Here is a 14,871-nt window from a genome sequence, read left to right as displayed (position 1 = left end):
ATTAAAGGAGCCTTTAATTTCAGATCTCATGCTGGCCTTGGGCTAACCTGGCCCCCTCCTTGCAGTGTTGACCGTTGCCATGGAAAAGCCAGTTTCTCCTGGTGCTTTGTGATGTCAGTCAGCATTCTGGCAAGAGGAGGGTAAGAGAGGAGAGACCACAGTGTGGGGAGCTCTCAAAGAATATCCTGGAAGTTTTGCCCAAAAGTTCTGCTTTTTTGGTGGGTGGGAATTCTTTTGGATGCTCGCGTTGATGTGATAGAGGTAGGCAAGGACCCTTGGTTCTGCAGGGAGCGCATTAATGGGGAATTTAAAGGTGTGGAACTGGGTGGTGATAGGCGATATCTGCTGAAATTCCTTTTCCTCCATGACTTCTGAAGGCATGTTCTCTTTCCCACTTGGTGACCCTACTGAAGAGAGCCCTTATTTGACCAGGGAGCACCCAGAGAAAAAGAATGAACTCATGAATTCTTACTTACTGGGTTGTACTTTTCTGTTCATCCACTCCAAAGATCGATCCAAATGGCCTTTCTGCTGTTTTGTATTATAAAGGTAAAGGGACCCCTGACCATTAGGTCCAGTCGTGACCGACTCTGGGGTTGCGGCGCTCATCTCGCTTTACTGGCCGAGGGAGCCGGTGTACAGCTTCCGGGTCATGTGGCCAGCATGACTAAGCCGCTTCTGGCGAACCAGAGCAGCGCACAGAAATGCTGTTTACCTTCCTGCCGGAGCGGTACCTATTTATCTACTTGCACTTTGATGTGCTTTCGAACTGCTAGGTTGGCAGGAGCAGGGACCGAGCAACGGGAGCTCACCCCGTTGCGGGGATTTGAACTGCCGACCTTCTGATTGGCAAGTCCTAGGCTCTGTGGTTTAATCCACAGCGCCACCCGCGTCCCTGTAGTAGGTGTTAAGGATCAGGCAATTTCCCTTCTAGTGGGGCCCACCTAATTAATGAGAAGTGAATGAAAAATAGAATATTTGCATTTCTTCCAGGTGCAACGTTAAGAGAGTAAAGGGGAAAGTTCCTGTTGCTCTCACTCTTTGCCCTATTTCTGAGGTCACATGGGGAAATTTCTCAGGAGCACCTTTGTGTCAACCTATCTCACGGATCTTAAATATTGGGCAGCTGTTATTATAAACAGTTTAATATAGGGCAATATGCTAGGCGGTCACACCAAAGGTACAAAGGAAAGCCATTTCCTCTTTCCCAGGCTAAACATACCCAGCTCCTTCAACCATTCTTCAAAAGGTGGATCTTGAATATTGAGCAGCTCCTTCAACCATTCCTCATAAGGTTTGGTTTCCACATCCTTGATCATCTTGGTCACCCTCCTCTGCACCCGTCCCAGCTTGTCAATATCCTTCTTAAAATGGTGGCACCCATAACTGATCACAGTACTCCATCTGTGATCTGTAAATTTCTTTAACAAGTTAACAATAAATAAACATTAGCTTTCGGGCATGAATGTGGATTCTGCATAGCAGATTGGGGAGCACAGGAAGAGGAGAGGGAAGTTTTGTTGTGTAAGTCTCAAGGATAATACACAGATCAAATTAATTAATAACTCTGTCATCAAAATATCTGTATTTTATGTCAGAAAAATTCTTTGTGAAGCGAGATGGGTGAGATGCACAGGAAATACAGAGTGATGGGCAAAAGTGTGTAGTTTTAGAAAATCTCTGCTGTATCACATTCTCATTTTGCTCAATTAGTGGCACTCAGAATTGCAAAGGACAATTCCATTAGAGTAAATGGGAGTTGCTGAAGAGCATCCTGGTACTTAATTTCATTTCAACGGGTTTGGAAAAGGATAATTTTCTAATGGATTATGCCCAGGAATATTTGCTGTACTGGATTTGATGTTAATGCCCTACAACATAGTGGAGAGCTGTCAACAGCAATTCATTTTGTTCCTCTCTCATAGATTCTTTTATGTATATATATGGCAACTTATGGAAGCCATTCCTGGAAGTTGAGAGTGTCAGCAACTTTTCAGAGACGTCCCTTGGGCCTACAAATTGTATGAAAAAGAATGGTGGGTTTTTAGAAAAGGAAGAAAAAGGACAGAAATGTTACCAAAGTATAAGAGACTGAAAAATAATATTGGCATTCTTGAAGATGGTTGACATCTTGGTTGTATTTTTCTGCAGCTGTTCCTAATTAGTTCATTTTGTGCTGGGGTTTTAGGTAGCTAATTTTCCTAAAGTTACTGGGGTATTGTGATTCATTGTTAGAGTGCTTTGATAAGTTAGTAATGAGTTTTGTAGTTTCCTTGAATTATTTGCATTGGTATTTTTGATATTGGTTTTGATATTTTGATATTGGCTTTGGTTTTGCTGTCTCCTTTAGGCTTTCTTTGGACTGGAAAAGTGGAATGTAAATATAGATCTTTAAGAGAACCTGCTTCAGATACAGTGGTGCCTCGCAAGACGAAAATAATCCGTTCCGCGAGTCTCTTCGTCTAGCGGTTTTTTCATCTTGCGAAGCAACCCTCTTAGCGGATTAGCGGCTTAGTGGCTATTAAAGGCTTAGCGGCTTAGCGGCTAAAAGGCTATTAGTGGCTTAGCAGCTTAGAAAAGGGGGGGGAGCGGAAAAAATTGCAAGACTCGCAAGACGTTTTCGTCTTGCGAAGCAAGCCCATAGGGAAATTCGTCTTGCGAAGCGCATCGAAAAACGGAAAACCCTTTCGTCTAGCGGGTTTTCGTCTTGCGAGGCATTCGTCTTGCGGGGCACCACTGTAGTGATTGTAATACTGTTTGTTTAACACTTTTTATTATCCTCCAGAAGCTAAGCTACACAGGGCGGTATTCAATGAAACAGTTCTGCAAAGTGCAGTGAACTTTCCAATCCTCTCTTCTTGTACTCGCTAAATCTGTTCTGGAGTCGTCCCCCCCAGGGGCTAGCTACACCCCTGTTCCCCCCAACCCTCCATATCAGATTGGGGGGCACAGGAAGAAGAGAGGGAAGTTTTGTTGTGTAAGTGTACATTCCTTGCACTAGTGAAAATACTTAGTTACCGTCCAGTCAGAGTAGCTAGCTAGAGCACATGTATTGTACCTAAAATAGCACAATTTCTCCCTTACATTTCCTTGTTATTTAAAGGGTTTGCAGAAGCTAGGATGGCATTTACCAAAGCCTAGTTAAATGTGATATCTTGAGCTATTTTAGAAGGTACAAAAATTATACATACCCAGTACTTTTTTTTCTTTTTAAAAAAATGTGTAGGGGTACTCTCATTTTGACTCAAGAAAATCACCATTTTATAGTTCAAGTCGGGGGAAATAAATACAGTAAATCCACAGAAGATTCACAAAATGTTTAGGGGTATACATACGCCTGCGTCCCCCCCCAGAAAAAAGCACTGTACATACCTGTTCTTGTGGTTTAAGATCTTGTGCATATTAATGTCCCTTGTGTAGAAGCAGCTTGTCTGGTGGAGCAAAGCTGCCCTTCTAGCTTCTGACCAGGGGTCTTGCTGTTGCTTAAAATGAGGGATGAGGCTTTGTGCGAATGCGCCAGCAGAGCCAATACAGCACTCTAGCTCAGTGGGTAGAGCATTAGACTCTTAAACTCGGGGTTCGAGCCCCATGTTCGGCAGAAGGTTGGACTAGATGACCCTTGTGGTCCCCCCTTCCAACTCTATACCTCCCCTCCCTCTCTCCTTCCTGGTAAACAACATGAGACTCTGCCCTTACTGTATTTTTCGCTCTATAAGACACACCAGACCACAAGACACACCTGGTTTTTGGAGGAGGAAAACAAGAAAAGAAAAAATTCTGAATCTCAGAAGCCAGAACAGCAAGAGGGATCGCTGCGCAGTGAAAGCAGCAATCCCTCTTGCTGTTCTGGCTTCTGGGATAGCTACGCAGCCTGCATTCGCTCCATAAGACGCACACACATTTCCCCTTACTTTTTAGGAGGGAAAAAGTGAGTCTTATAGAGCAAAAAATACAGTATATCATATGCCAAGAGAACAATAAATGGGACTAATTTTAGGGTGGTATATTGAAAGTTTTGTCCATGAGACTGTAATGAATCCACTTTGTGGACTTTTGTAGATATGTAACTTTGAAAACTAGGGACGCGGGTGGCGCTTTGGGTAAAAGCCTCAGCACCTAGGGCTTGCCGATCGAAAGGTCGGTGGTTCGAATCCCCGCGGCGGGGTGTGCTCCCGCTGCTCGGTCCCAGCGCCTGCCAACCTAGCAGTTCGAAAGCACGTCAAAGTGCAAGTAGATAAATAGGGACCGCTTACTGGCGGGAAGGTAAAGTCGTTCCGTGTGCTGCGCTGGCTCGCCAGATGCAGCTTTGTCACGCTGGCCACGTGACCCGGAAGTGTCTCCGGACAGCACTGGCCCTCGGCCTCTTGAGTGAGATGGGCGCACAACCCTAGAGTCTGTCAAGACTGGCCCGTACGGGCAGCGGCATAGCGTGGGTTGTCAGCGCCCGGGGCAAGGCAAGTAATTTGTGCCCCCTAACCCCTAACCTGCCGCCGCTGCCAGCTTCTTCTTGCTGCTGCCTGGGCTGGGGTATTTATGGTAAGGTAGCCACGGCGGCGGCAGGTCCGTGTCAGGTGATCTGAGGCGAGTTGCCGCTGGCGCTGCCGCCCAAACGACGCCGCTTGCCCGGAGGAGGAGGAGGGCAGAGAGGCGAGGAAAATGCAACATGGCCCAGCAGCTGCAGCAGTGGCGGCGGGGGTGGGGCTGTAAGGAGGGGCTGCCTGGCGCGCCCTCCGCGGCCCTGACGCGCGGGGACCGCGGCGAGCGCTGAGAGCCGCTGCCAGCTCGTCGGTTCCGCGAGACATGGGGCTCTGCTACAGCCTGCACCCGAGGCTCTTCGGCGACTCCGGAGGCGGCGAGCGCCCCCCCCCCCAGATGTTGCACCCGGTGCGGCCGGCCCCCCCTGCACCCCCCACGCTACGCCACTGCGTACGGGCAGGGGTACCTTTACCTTTTACTAACTTTGAAAACTCTGTGTTTCCTACCTCCAGTAATAGATGATAGGGATTTTTTTTTTTTTAAGGGAGAATGTTGTGTCTTGCCAGGGAGCCTCAGAACTTTAAGTTAACGCTTTGTTTTATTTAGGGTTTACATAATTTTAAAGGGATTGAATGTTGTGGTTTTGAAATCCAGAATTCTGCTTCTGCTTTTACAGAGTTTTATTTGAGTCTGTGTTTGTTTTTATTGACATTAACTTGTGTTGATTTTTTACAAATACATAATTCCCTTCTGATTTGTAAAAGGTCTGGTGACTAGATACAAATAAACAAATCTGAATTAAGCTGAATATGGCCCCCTGGAAATTTAACTCTAGTTGTAATTCCTCTTCATTGCAGATGACAGAGAGTATCGACTGGTTGCAGAGCCAGAGTGGATTGTGTAAAGTTGATCGTTATACCGCAAGTGATGAGGAGGACCAGAACTGGACAGTAAGAAATTGATAGTTATTTCGGCATAATTGCTTTCTGGAGACTACTGTTGCTTGATGTGTTTGATCCTTTACGTTTGAGCTCAGGTGCCGACAGTATTTCCTGGGTTCGGTACACTATATGTGAATTGGGTTCTCTGACCCAGTGACAAAGAGCACACAGATTTGCATAAAATGTGTTTTCCTTTGCAGGTGGAGTGGAAGGCCCCAAAATAAGCCAGCAGCCACAAATGTACAATCATACCTCGGGTTGAAAGTGCTTTGGGATGAGCGCGTTTGAGTTGTGCTCCGCGGCAACCCGGAAGTAACGGAACACGTTACTTCCGGGTTTCGCCACTTGCGCAGGCGCAGACGCTCAAAATGACGTCACGCGAATGCGCAGAAGCGCCAAAACGTGACCCGCACACAAACAGACGCACGGACATGGGTTACGTTTGCTTCTTGATGTGAACGGGGCTCCGGAACGGATCCCGTTCGCATCTAGAGGTACCACTGTAATGTCTAACAGACAGAATCTGAACTGGTGAAGCTTTTCCCCATAGTTCTGCTTCCATGCCAGAAAAGGGCTGTTGAATTTCTGCCTGCCACAGGGGTGTTAAAGGCACAAGAACACGGCTTCTCCCAGTACTAGCTCTAAGCCAAGGCCTAGGTTCCCATCCCATATCTGCTTATCTGGGAGTAAGTCCCATGAAACAGAAACAGACTTCTATAAGCAGCCTAGTTGCATCACACATTGGGGTTACATTCCAGAGGCAGCACATATACACGGAAATCATATATAGCTATTTTTTTGGCTGACAAGGGGCAGAAACCCCACAGTAAGCCCTACCCCATTGTCTCCCCTGCATTCCCTCACTCCTCCACATGCGAGCAGGGGCAGACGAAGGGGGGTGCAATGGATGCGGACCACCCCAGGTGTCACCACTGAGGGGGGGGGGGTGACAAAATGCCGGACGGCACACTTTTCCTGGACCAGGCAATCAATATCCATTAGAATGGCACTTGTGACTTTTTAGTGTTTCCCAGAATCAAAAGAGAGAGGAAGTTAATTCGTTCCGGAGGTCTGCTCTTAACCTGAAACTGTTCTTAACCTGAAGCACCACTTTAGCTAATGGGGCCTCCTGCTGCTGCCGCGCCGCCGGAGCACGATTTCTGTTCTCATCCTGAAGCAAAGTTCTTAACCCGAGGTACTATTTCTGGCTTAGCGGAGTCTGTAACCTGAAGCGTATGTAACCTGAAGCGTGTGTAACCTGAGGTACCACTGTACAATAACCACGGGGACTAAACCGTTGTGAAATTGTCTTTTGTTTGCTGTTTAGACCGACTCAGCCAAGCTTTTTCAGCAAACTGCCTCTGATCCGCTCAAAGTCTTAAGCTGGCTCCGAAAAGATCTCGAAAACTGTGCCATCGGAGTCCAGAATGTGTTGAATGCCAGTAACAACGCAGGGGGTGCAAAATCGAGGGATCCGTCCACGACGAGGCAAAACATGCCGCAACGCAATGTGCGTTCCCCGGGCGGTTTCAGTGTCTGCGATGAGGAATTCAGTGTGAACGTCAGCTCCAACAGGGCTTCGCCCACCTTCCACTTGTCCATGAAGGCTTCTTGTCAGAAGGAATCCAAGGATGAAGAAAGCGATGGCTCTACTTCACCAAACACAAACCCTGATCCGGATGACGTATCTTTTTATTGCAATAGGCTTTCCAACCTCGCCATAGCTATGGCCCGGAAAGAGATGAACGACCGATCGGATGGCAACAACACATGCATACATAAGTCGCTTTATGGCCCTGCTGGGGACCACAGCCACAGGTCTATCGGTGTCGGTACGGAGGACATCAAGCACAATGTACCGCCCAAGATGTGTGAAGGCGAATATGAAGAAACCCCAGCTTCTAAGAAGAAGACCGCCTTTTATTACAAAGAAGAAAATGCAGAAATACCCAATAAGAGTGACCCTTACACGGATGGGATCAAAGGCTGCAACCGCAAGAAGCGCTTTGGTGCAGACGAGTACAGCAACCCCCTGAGCAAAGGCATATTGGTTTACGCCAACAACGTGGTTTCCGATATGATGGTCTCGGTTATGAAGACCATGAAGGTGAAGGTGAACGACTCCAACATCGCTTGTGCCGTGTTGAAGAAGGTTCTGCTGAAGCACTCCAAAGAGGTTGTATCTGATTTCATCGACTCCTGCATGAAGAACTTACACGATGTCACCGGAACGCTCATGACCGACTCTGACTTTGTTTCCGCCGTGAAGCGAAGCCTCTTCACGCAGGGAAGTCAGAAGGCCTCCGAAATTGTCCAAGCCATGCTGAATCGGTTACACAACGCTTTGATTGTGCAGAAGCACGTGAGCGAGAGGGGAAAGTCTCAGAGCATGGCCTTTGCCAGTCTCAAGACAGGCTCCGGACATGATGGAAAGTCTCAAAACATGAGGTTTTCTGCCACCAAAACAGAATCTTGCAAAGAGAAAGAAATGACCTGCGCAGAAACCGTGGGCAACCACATCATAAAGGAGGGCCTCACCATGTGGCACCAGAAACAACACGACGACTGTTCAAATCCCCAGTCATCAAAGGCTGGGTGGAATCCAGAAAACCAAGATCTTGCTAACCTCTCAACAGATTCTTGGGCAAGAGACCTGATTGTGACAGCATTGCTGCTGATACAGTACCATCTAGTCCAGCAGGAGAATGCATTGAAGGAGGCCGAATGTGGCAGGAGCGGCAAGGCAGGTGGCACCGGGTTCGGGTTCTTGTCTCAAGAAAAAGGTGGCAACGCCTGCACACTGCCTTTATCAAAACAGTTTGACTCGTTGAAGCAAAGCGACGACGAGCAGTCGGAGACCAATGCCGAAAATGACATGTCAGGTGTGGTAGTCATGCTCATGCAAAAGCTCATCAACGAGACGGTCAACAAATTAGGAGGAAACGCTGGAACTTTGATGGCCGACGAGGCCTACAAGAGCACTTACAAATGCCCTGAGGGACCTGGGCCTTCAGGCACTTCCGAAGTAGACCACTCCTACGAGGAGGCCATTTCTGGACTGACCAAAATGATTCTGGACCAGTTTGACGTCAACAGGAAGGAAGGAGGCAGTGGGCCGTTCATTGACAACCTGGTGGATACAGTGACCAAACTGTGTCTCATGATAGCCAAATACAGCAATCCCGAGTCAGGTCTGGGGGATATGGGAGACGGGGAAGACGCTTGCGGGCCTCTGTATGCAAAGGGCACAGATTCTGCAGAAAGCCGAATAGGGTCAGGGGAAGACACGTTGTCTGGCCGCAAAGTGGTTGTAACCAACCAGAATGCTCCGGAGAACATTCAGAACAAACAGCTTCAAGCCATCCTTCAGTGGGTAGCAGCCTCTCAGTTGAACGTCCCTGTGTTGTACTTCATGGATGATGATGAAGAGACCCTGAATAAGGTAAATGGGAAGAAACTAGCGGGGGCATTTGCGTGGGATGGTATTAAGTTGTGCGTGTTGTTGCAAGAAGTTTTGTTGCCACTGTATTTCCCTGATACATCACAGATAACCTTTCAGGGTTAGGGCAGGGGTATGGGGGAGGCATCTTCCAATTTCGATTACTCTCCCTCTTGCCCATCCCCTTCTCTCATCTCTTTTCCTCCTACTGCAACCTCTCCTGCTGCTCAGGCTGGTTTCATGCAGAAAAGAAAATTGCGCAAATGGAAGGAGGAAACAGCAGCTCTTTAGAACCCCAAATATTCCAAATAACTCACTAATCATCAGTCACAGTTTTGACTCCATTCATTGGTGAAAAACACTGAAAGGTGGAGCAGCCAGACTGGCCTCTTCTCATACAGACCACTTAGAAAGCTGCCTGAATGTTTTGCTTCCTAACTTTCTTTCCAAGCATGCTAGAGACATTTTTTTTAAAAAAGTGAAAGCTCAGAGTCTGGGGCCCCTTGCAGGCCTGAGCCCTGGAGCAGCTGCTCCAATTGCACCATTATGATCAGTGCTTTTTTTCTAGAAAAAGAGGTGCCAGAACCCACCGTGAACACTTCACTCATTCTTTTAGGATAGCAATGGCATCTACCTGAGAGATGCAGGAACTGAGTTCTGGTTAGTTACTGCTGAAAAAAGCCCTAATTATAATGTTGCCATTGGATGAGTTTAATCTTGTTCAAATGGTATTTGGTACCATTAGTCACATTTAGTTGATACAGAACCACAGAACACAGTTTTCTGGTGGTTCCAGTTCTAGGTCTGTGAATGGTCCAAGAAGGTGGTGATACTATTTAGCCCCATGGCCTTTGTCCTATGGGATCCCCTGTACTCTTCAATAGGTACTGGCAGTGGTCTGGGTTTTGCGAGAAGCAAAGCAATAGTGGTGCCAATCTTCAAGAAAGGCCAACCCGGTGACCCAGAGAACTATAGACCCATTAGTTTGTTATCAATAAAGGGGGAAATTATGCCTGCCACCTCTGCACTAGATTGCCTGCCTTTCTGAATGCTAATAGCATCTTTACTGAGGCACAAGCTGCATTTAGAGAGAACTGCTCAACTTCCAATCACTGTATAGTTCTATTCCATCTTGCCGAGAAATATTTGAGATCTCTACAAGCAAAGTATGTAGCTTTTATGGACCTAAAAATCAGCCTTCGTTTCCATCACCAGAACCAAGTTATGGGGAAAGTAGAACAAGGTTCTGGTTGACAGTAGACTTTTCTGCCTCATCAAGGCCCTTTATAGTAATAGCAAGCTATTAGTCAGATGTGGTACCCAGAGACAGCTTTCAGGTGAAATATCTATGTCTAGAGGAATCAGACAGTGCTGTATCCTTGCACCCTCCTTGTTTAACGTATTTATAAATGACCTAGAGGATGACTCACTTGGCCCCATGCCCAAACTTGGGGTCAGGAGGACTCCATTACTGCTGTATGCTGATGACGCCGCTATTCTGTAACGTTCCAGACCAGGAGAAACTAAGGAGGTTCATGTCTTATTGCGTACAGAATGCTCTAAAAATTAACTTTGGGGAAACTAAAATCTTGGGTTTTGAGAAGAAATTTCCCCAATGCAAATGGTTACCAGACAGGCAAGCTTCCAATACTTGGGGCTGACATCCCATCGCACAACAACATGGACCACCCATAGATCTGTGGCCTTCCACAAGTTAGTCAGTTGGCCACTCTTTACTAACTATTCCACCTGCCATCAAAGTATTCAATGCCAAAACAGCTGCCCAATTACTATATGCTTCTAATATATGGGACTGAGGAATAACATTTGAGTTGAATAACCTCCAGGCTAAATTCTTGAGACCTCTCCTCCAGATAAATGCCTAACTCAGTCAATTTCCATGGAAACTGGAGAATGCCCTCTACTGACCAGGGCCTGGTGGGCAGCCTTAAAATACTAGCTTAAGGTCAGTGTTTTCAAACTGGGCACAGGACTACTCCAACATGTAGCTCAGGACAAGTTCGTAAGTTGCTGGTCCAAGCTCAACGCCCGAAAAGCTTCCTCAGTTGGGCTGTCCCCATCTCTTCTTGAACACTTGGGCTTTGACATAGCCTTTAAACCACAAAAACAAAACGGTGGGCCATTGTGTACGGTGATCTGCAGGTCCGTTCAAACTCATCCTGCTCACCAAGAGCTGTGAGTTTACAGTATGTTGGGACACTTTACACAGCTGAATATCTAAAGAACTTGACAGTGGTCAACTACTGCAGACTTTTTACCAAGGACAGACTGAATATATTTCCTTCCTTCAAGGCAGATTTGCGGGTATTCCTTACTCTGCTAGATTATGCCCCTGTACAAATCAGGTAGCAGAATCTATACAGCATATTCCACTGGCCTGCAGACTATACAAGCAGGTCAGATAACAAAAGATTCTTCCTTTAATTGCAAACCCACACAATTTTATGTCAGGCACCTATAGAGGATAGGATTCCAAGCATATCTTTGGCAGTTGCCAGTTTCTTTCTGAGGCGGTCAGGATCAGAAAGCACTTTGTATTAGTTAAAGGTCTGGGACAAGCTTAGTTTTATCCGATGCTCAAGTAGTACGTATGTATTTTGTATTTTTATGTACTGGGATATATTTGTGGGTCTTTGGACTGCGTTAAAGAATTGACTGACTAGGCAATGTTCTGTTTCCAGATGTTTTGGACTACAACTCCCATCAGGCCCAGCTAGCATGAGTAACGGTTAGGGATAACAGAAGTTTTGCTTGGAAAAGCTGGATGACCCTATGTTGACTTACCCCTGTGCTGCAGTATAGCGGAAGCTGGGCCTGATTGTATAAACTGGGCTTCCATCTTGAGTAGAATATGATTTTGGAAATTGGCTACTGGGCAGATGCTGCAGGAGGGTGGGAATGTGAAAGTTCTGGTGGATGAATATGAACCAATACCAGCTCCCCACCCACGCTCCCCAAATAAACCGCACTCATCGCTGTCTTTTCCCCCCCCCCAACAGCTTCAGCAACTCTCCACAGTGGCCGTGGACAGGGGCTACAGCGTCGGAGAAGTGATGCAGGCAGTTCTGAAGTATGAGAAGGAAAGGCAGCTGGGGGAGGCCTTGGGCAACTTTGTGCGGCTGCCAGTTCTGGACTGGCTGCTTCAAAACCTGTGAACAAGACGGCCTCTCCCTGCGTCCTCTGAGTGCAGGCTTCTCTTCTGTCACAGCATTAATTTCCACAGCACTCATTTGCCAGATATGATGTTATGAGTTTTACTAAATCTTCCCCTGCTGAGCAGTCAAATGAATAAAAGAAAATACTTAAGTGGCGGAGCAGTCTTCATTCCTAGGCATTTCAACTAAAATGGGGCCTTTGAGGGAAACTTTGGAACTTGCTCCTCCAGTGATGGCCACCATCTTAGATGGCTTTAAAAGAAGATCATTAGACAAATTCATGGAGGAGAGGGCTTTTGGAGGCTATGCTCTACCTCAGGCTTCCTCACACTCGGCCCTCCAGATGTTTTGAGACTACAATTCCCATCATCCCTGACCACTGGTCCTGCTAGCTAGGGACCATGGGAGTTATACAGGGGGCGGGTGGGTGTGGGGGATTCCGTGGTCCTGAATGGGGTAACTGTGCCCCTGAAGGACCAGGTGCGCAGCCTCGGAGTCATTTTGGACTCACAGCTGTCCATGGAGGCGCAGGTTAATTCTGTGTCCAGGGCGGCTGTCTACCAACTCCACCTGGTACGCAGGCTGAGACCCTACCTGCCTGCCAGAGTGGTGCATGCTCTAGTTATCTTCCGGTTGGACTACTGTAATGCACTCTACGTGGGGTTACCTTTGAAGGTGTCCTGGAAACTGCAGTTAATCCAGAATGCGGCAGCAAGACTGGTGACTGGGAGTGGCCACTGGGACCACCGGTCCTGAGAGATCTGCATTGGTTCCCAGTACGTTTCTGAGCACAATTCAAAGTGTTGGTGCTGACCATTAAAGCCCTAAACAGCCTCGGTCCTATATACCTGAAGGAGCATCTCCACCCCCATCGTTCAGCCCGGACACTGAGATCCAGCGCCGAGGGCCTTCTGGCAGTTCCCTCATTGTGAGAGGTTACAGGGAACCAGACAGAGGGCCTTCTCAGTAGTGGCGCCCACCCTGTGGAACACCCTCCCTTCAGATGTGAAGGAAATAAGCAGCTATCCTATCTTTAAAAGACATCTGAAAGCAGCCCTATTCAGGGAAGTTTTTAATATTTAATGCTGTACTGTTTTTAACACTTGATTTGAAGCCGCCCAGAGTGGCTGGGGAAACTCAGCCAGATGGGCGGGGTATAAATAATAAATTATTATTATGTTATTATTATTGTAGGCCAAAAACATCTGGAGGGCTGAGTTTGAGGAAGCCTGCTCTACCTCCACAGCTGGAGGCAGCAATGGTTCTGAATGCCAGTTTCTGGAAGCCACTGGAGGGAAGAGAAGCTCTTGGTTTCATGTCCCGCTCCTTGGCTTCTCACAGGGATCCGGTTGACCACTGTGACTGGATCTGAATTTTTTTTCTTGCGGCAGTTATTCTGTTGCAAATGTTTTAAATACTGCATTCTTGGCCACCAATGCTATTTGAATTATATTCCGTCTCTGACAGTTTCTCTAGAGCAGAGGCTTATTAGCGAGGCCACAGAGCCCTTGAAGTCTTCCTGCACTAATGGTTTATAGTTTCACATGAGCACAAAAGTTATTTGACAGAGGGACCAGCCGTACCCTCAGACTTCAAGTTGACACTGCAAGCCATCCTTTATGAATGCTTACAAAATTATGTGGGTGATCTGAGTTCAGATGCCACTCCCGTTGAAAGCATCATTTCCTCCTCTGAGCTCAAAATACTTTTTTTACAGAGTTCAAAACCACATGGCTCCCTCCAGTGCTTCCATGAGAAAGCAGTAATTTCAATATTATCGCAGCAATCAAGATTTTATGGCTACCTTAATCATTCTGCGACATCATCTGCGTTGTGGAACCTTGTGCTATTATGAGATTCCAACCTAGTCATGGCTAAACCGAATTTGGTTTTGCTTAATGTTAATGATCTGGGAGCAAACCCCTCCCCCAGAATTGAGGCTTTCTGGTGAAAGGCTGATCCAGATATTGTTTTGTTCCAGGAAACTCACTAGAAATATAAAAGGTAAAGTTAAAGGACCCCTGGACAGTTAAGTCCAGTCAAAGTTGCAGCGCTCATCTCACTTTTCAGGCCAGGGGACGTTTGTCCACAGACAGCTTTCTGGGTCATGTGGCCAGCATGACTAAACCGCTTCTGGTGCATGGAGGACCATGACGGAAACCTGTCACGTGTGGTGACGTTTCTGTGGGTGGCTTCTAACACCAAACCCCTCCTTCCATTTGCTTCTCACCTGAGCACAAGCCGGCCCTTTTGCTTCCAGTGGCCTTGTGGTGTCAGTCGCTGGATACAGAGGGTGAACTTTGATTTCAACAACACAGAAAAAGTTTTCTCAAGATCTCTACACAATTCATGTGAGAGATTATCTTGGAAACTGGAATGGTAGCACATATAAGGTAAAGGTAATGGGACCCCTGACTGACTCTGGGGTTGCGGCGCTCATCTCGCTTTATTGGCCGAGGGAGCCGGCGTACAGCTTCTAGGTCATGTGGCCAGCATGACTAAGCCGCTTCTGGCAAACCAGAGCAACGCACGGAAATGCCGTTTACCTTCCTGCCAGAGTGGTACCTATTTATCTACTTGCACTTTGACGTGCTTTCACACTGCTAGGTTGGCAAGAGCAGGGACCGAGCAATGGGAGCTCACCCCATCATGGAGATTCGAACCGCTGACCTTCTGATCAGCAAGTCCTAGGCTCTGTGGTTTAACCCACAGCGCCACCCACATCCCTATCCCATATATAACAGGCATTTAAAATGTGTGTGTGTGTACTGGGGTCTCCCACAATGCCCCTTTATCACTTGTGCAAATTACAGGGCTCCTATCTGTTGAATTGGGGTCA

At 47.2% G+C, this 14,871-nt stretch overlaps 1 protein-coding gene across 1 annotated transcript; it reads left to right on the top strand.

Moving 5' to 3' along the window:
• Positions 1-1,894: 1,894 nt before the first annotated feature.
• AKAP3 (A-kinase anchoring protein 3) lies at positions 1,895-12,183 on the top strand. The gene is made up of 4 exons (XM_028728787.2): positions 1,895-2,036; positions 5,334-5,426; positions 6,745-8,859; positions 11,877-12,183. The coding sequence occupies exons 1-4, from the start codon at positions 2,034-2,036 to the stop codon at positions 12,030-12,032; spliced, it is 2,367 nt and encodes a 788-aa protein (XP_028584620.2). The 5' UTR covers positions 1,895-2,033; the 3' UTR covers positions 12,033-12,183.
• The last annotated feature ends 2,688 nt before the right edge of the window (positions 12,184-14,871 follow it).

The sequence above is a fragment of the Podarcis muralis genome, chromosome 6 (genome assembly GCF_964188315.1).
Source record: "Podarcis muralis chromosome 6, rPodMur119.hap1.1, whole genome shotgun sequence".
NCBI classification, from domain to species: domain Eukaryota; kingdom Metazoa; phylum Chordata; class Lepidosauria; order Squamata; family Lacertidae; genus Podarcis; species Podarcis muralis.
Note: the sequence above shows the minus strand (reverse complement) of the source record. Positions and strands in the feature narration are given on the sequence as shown.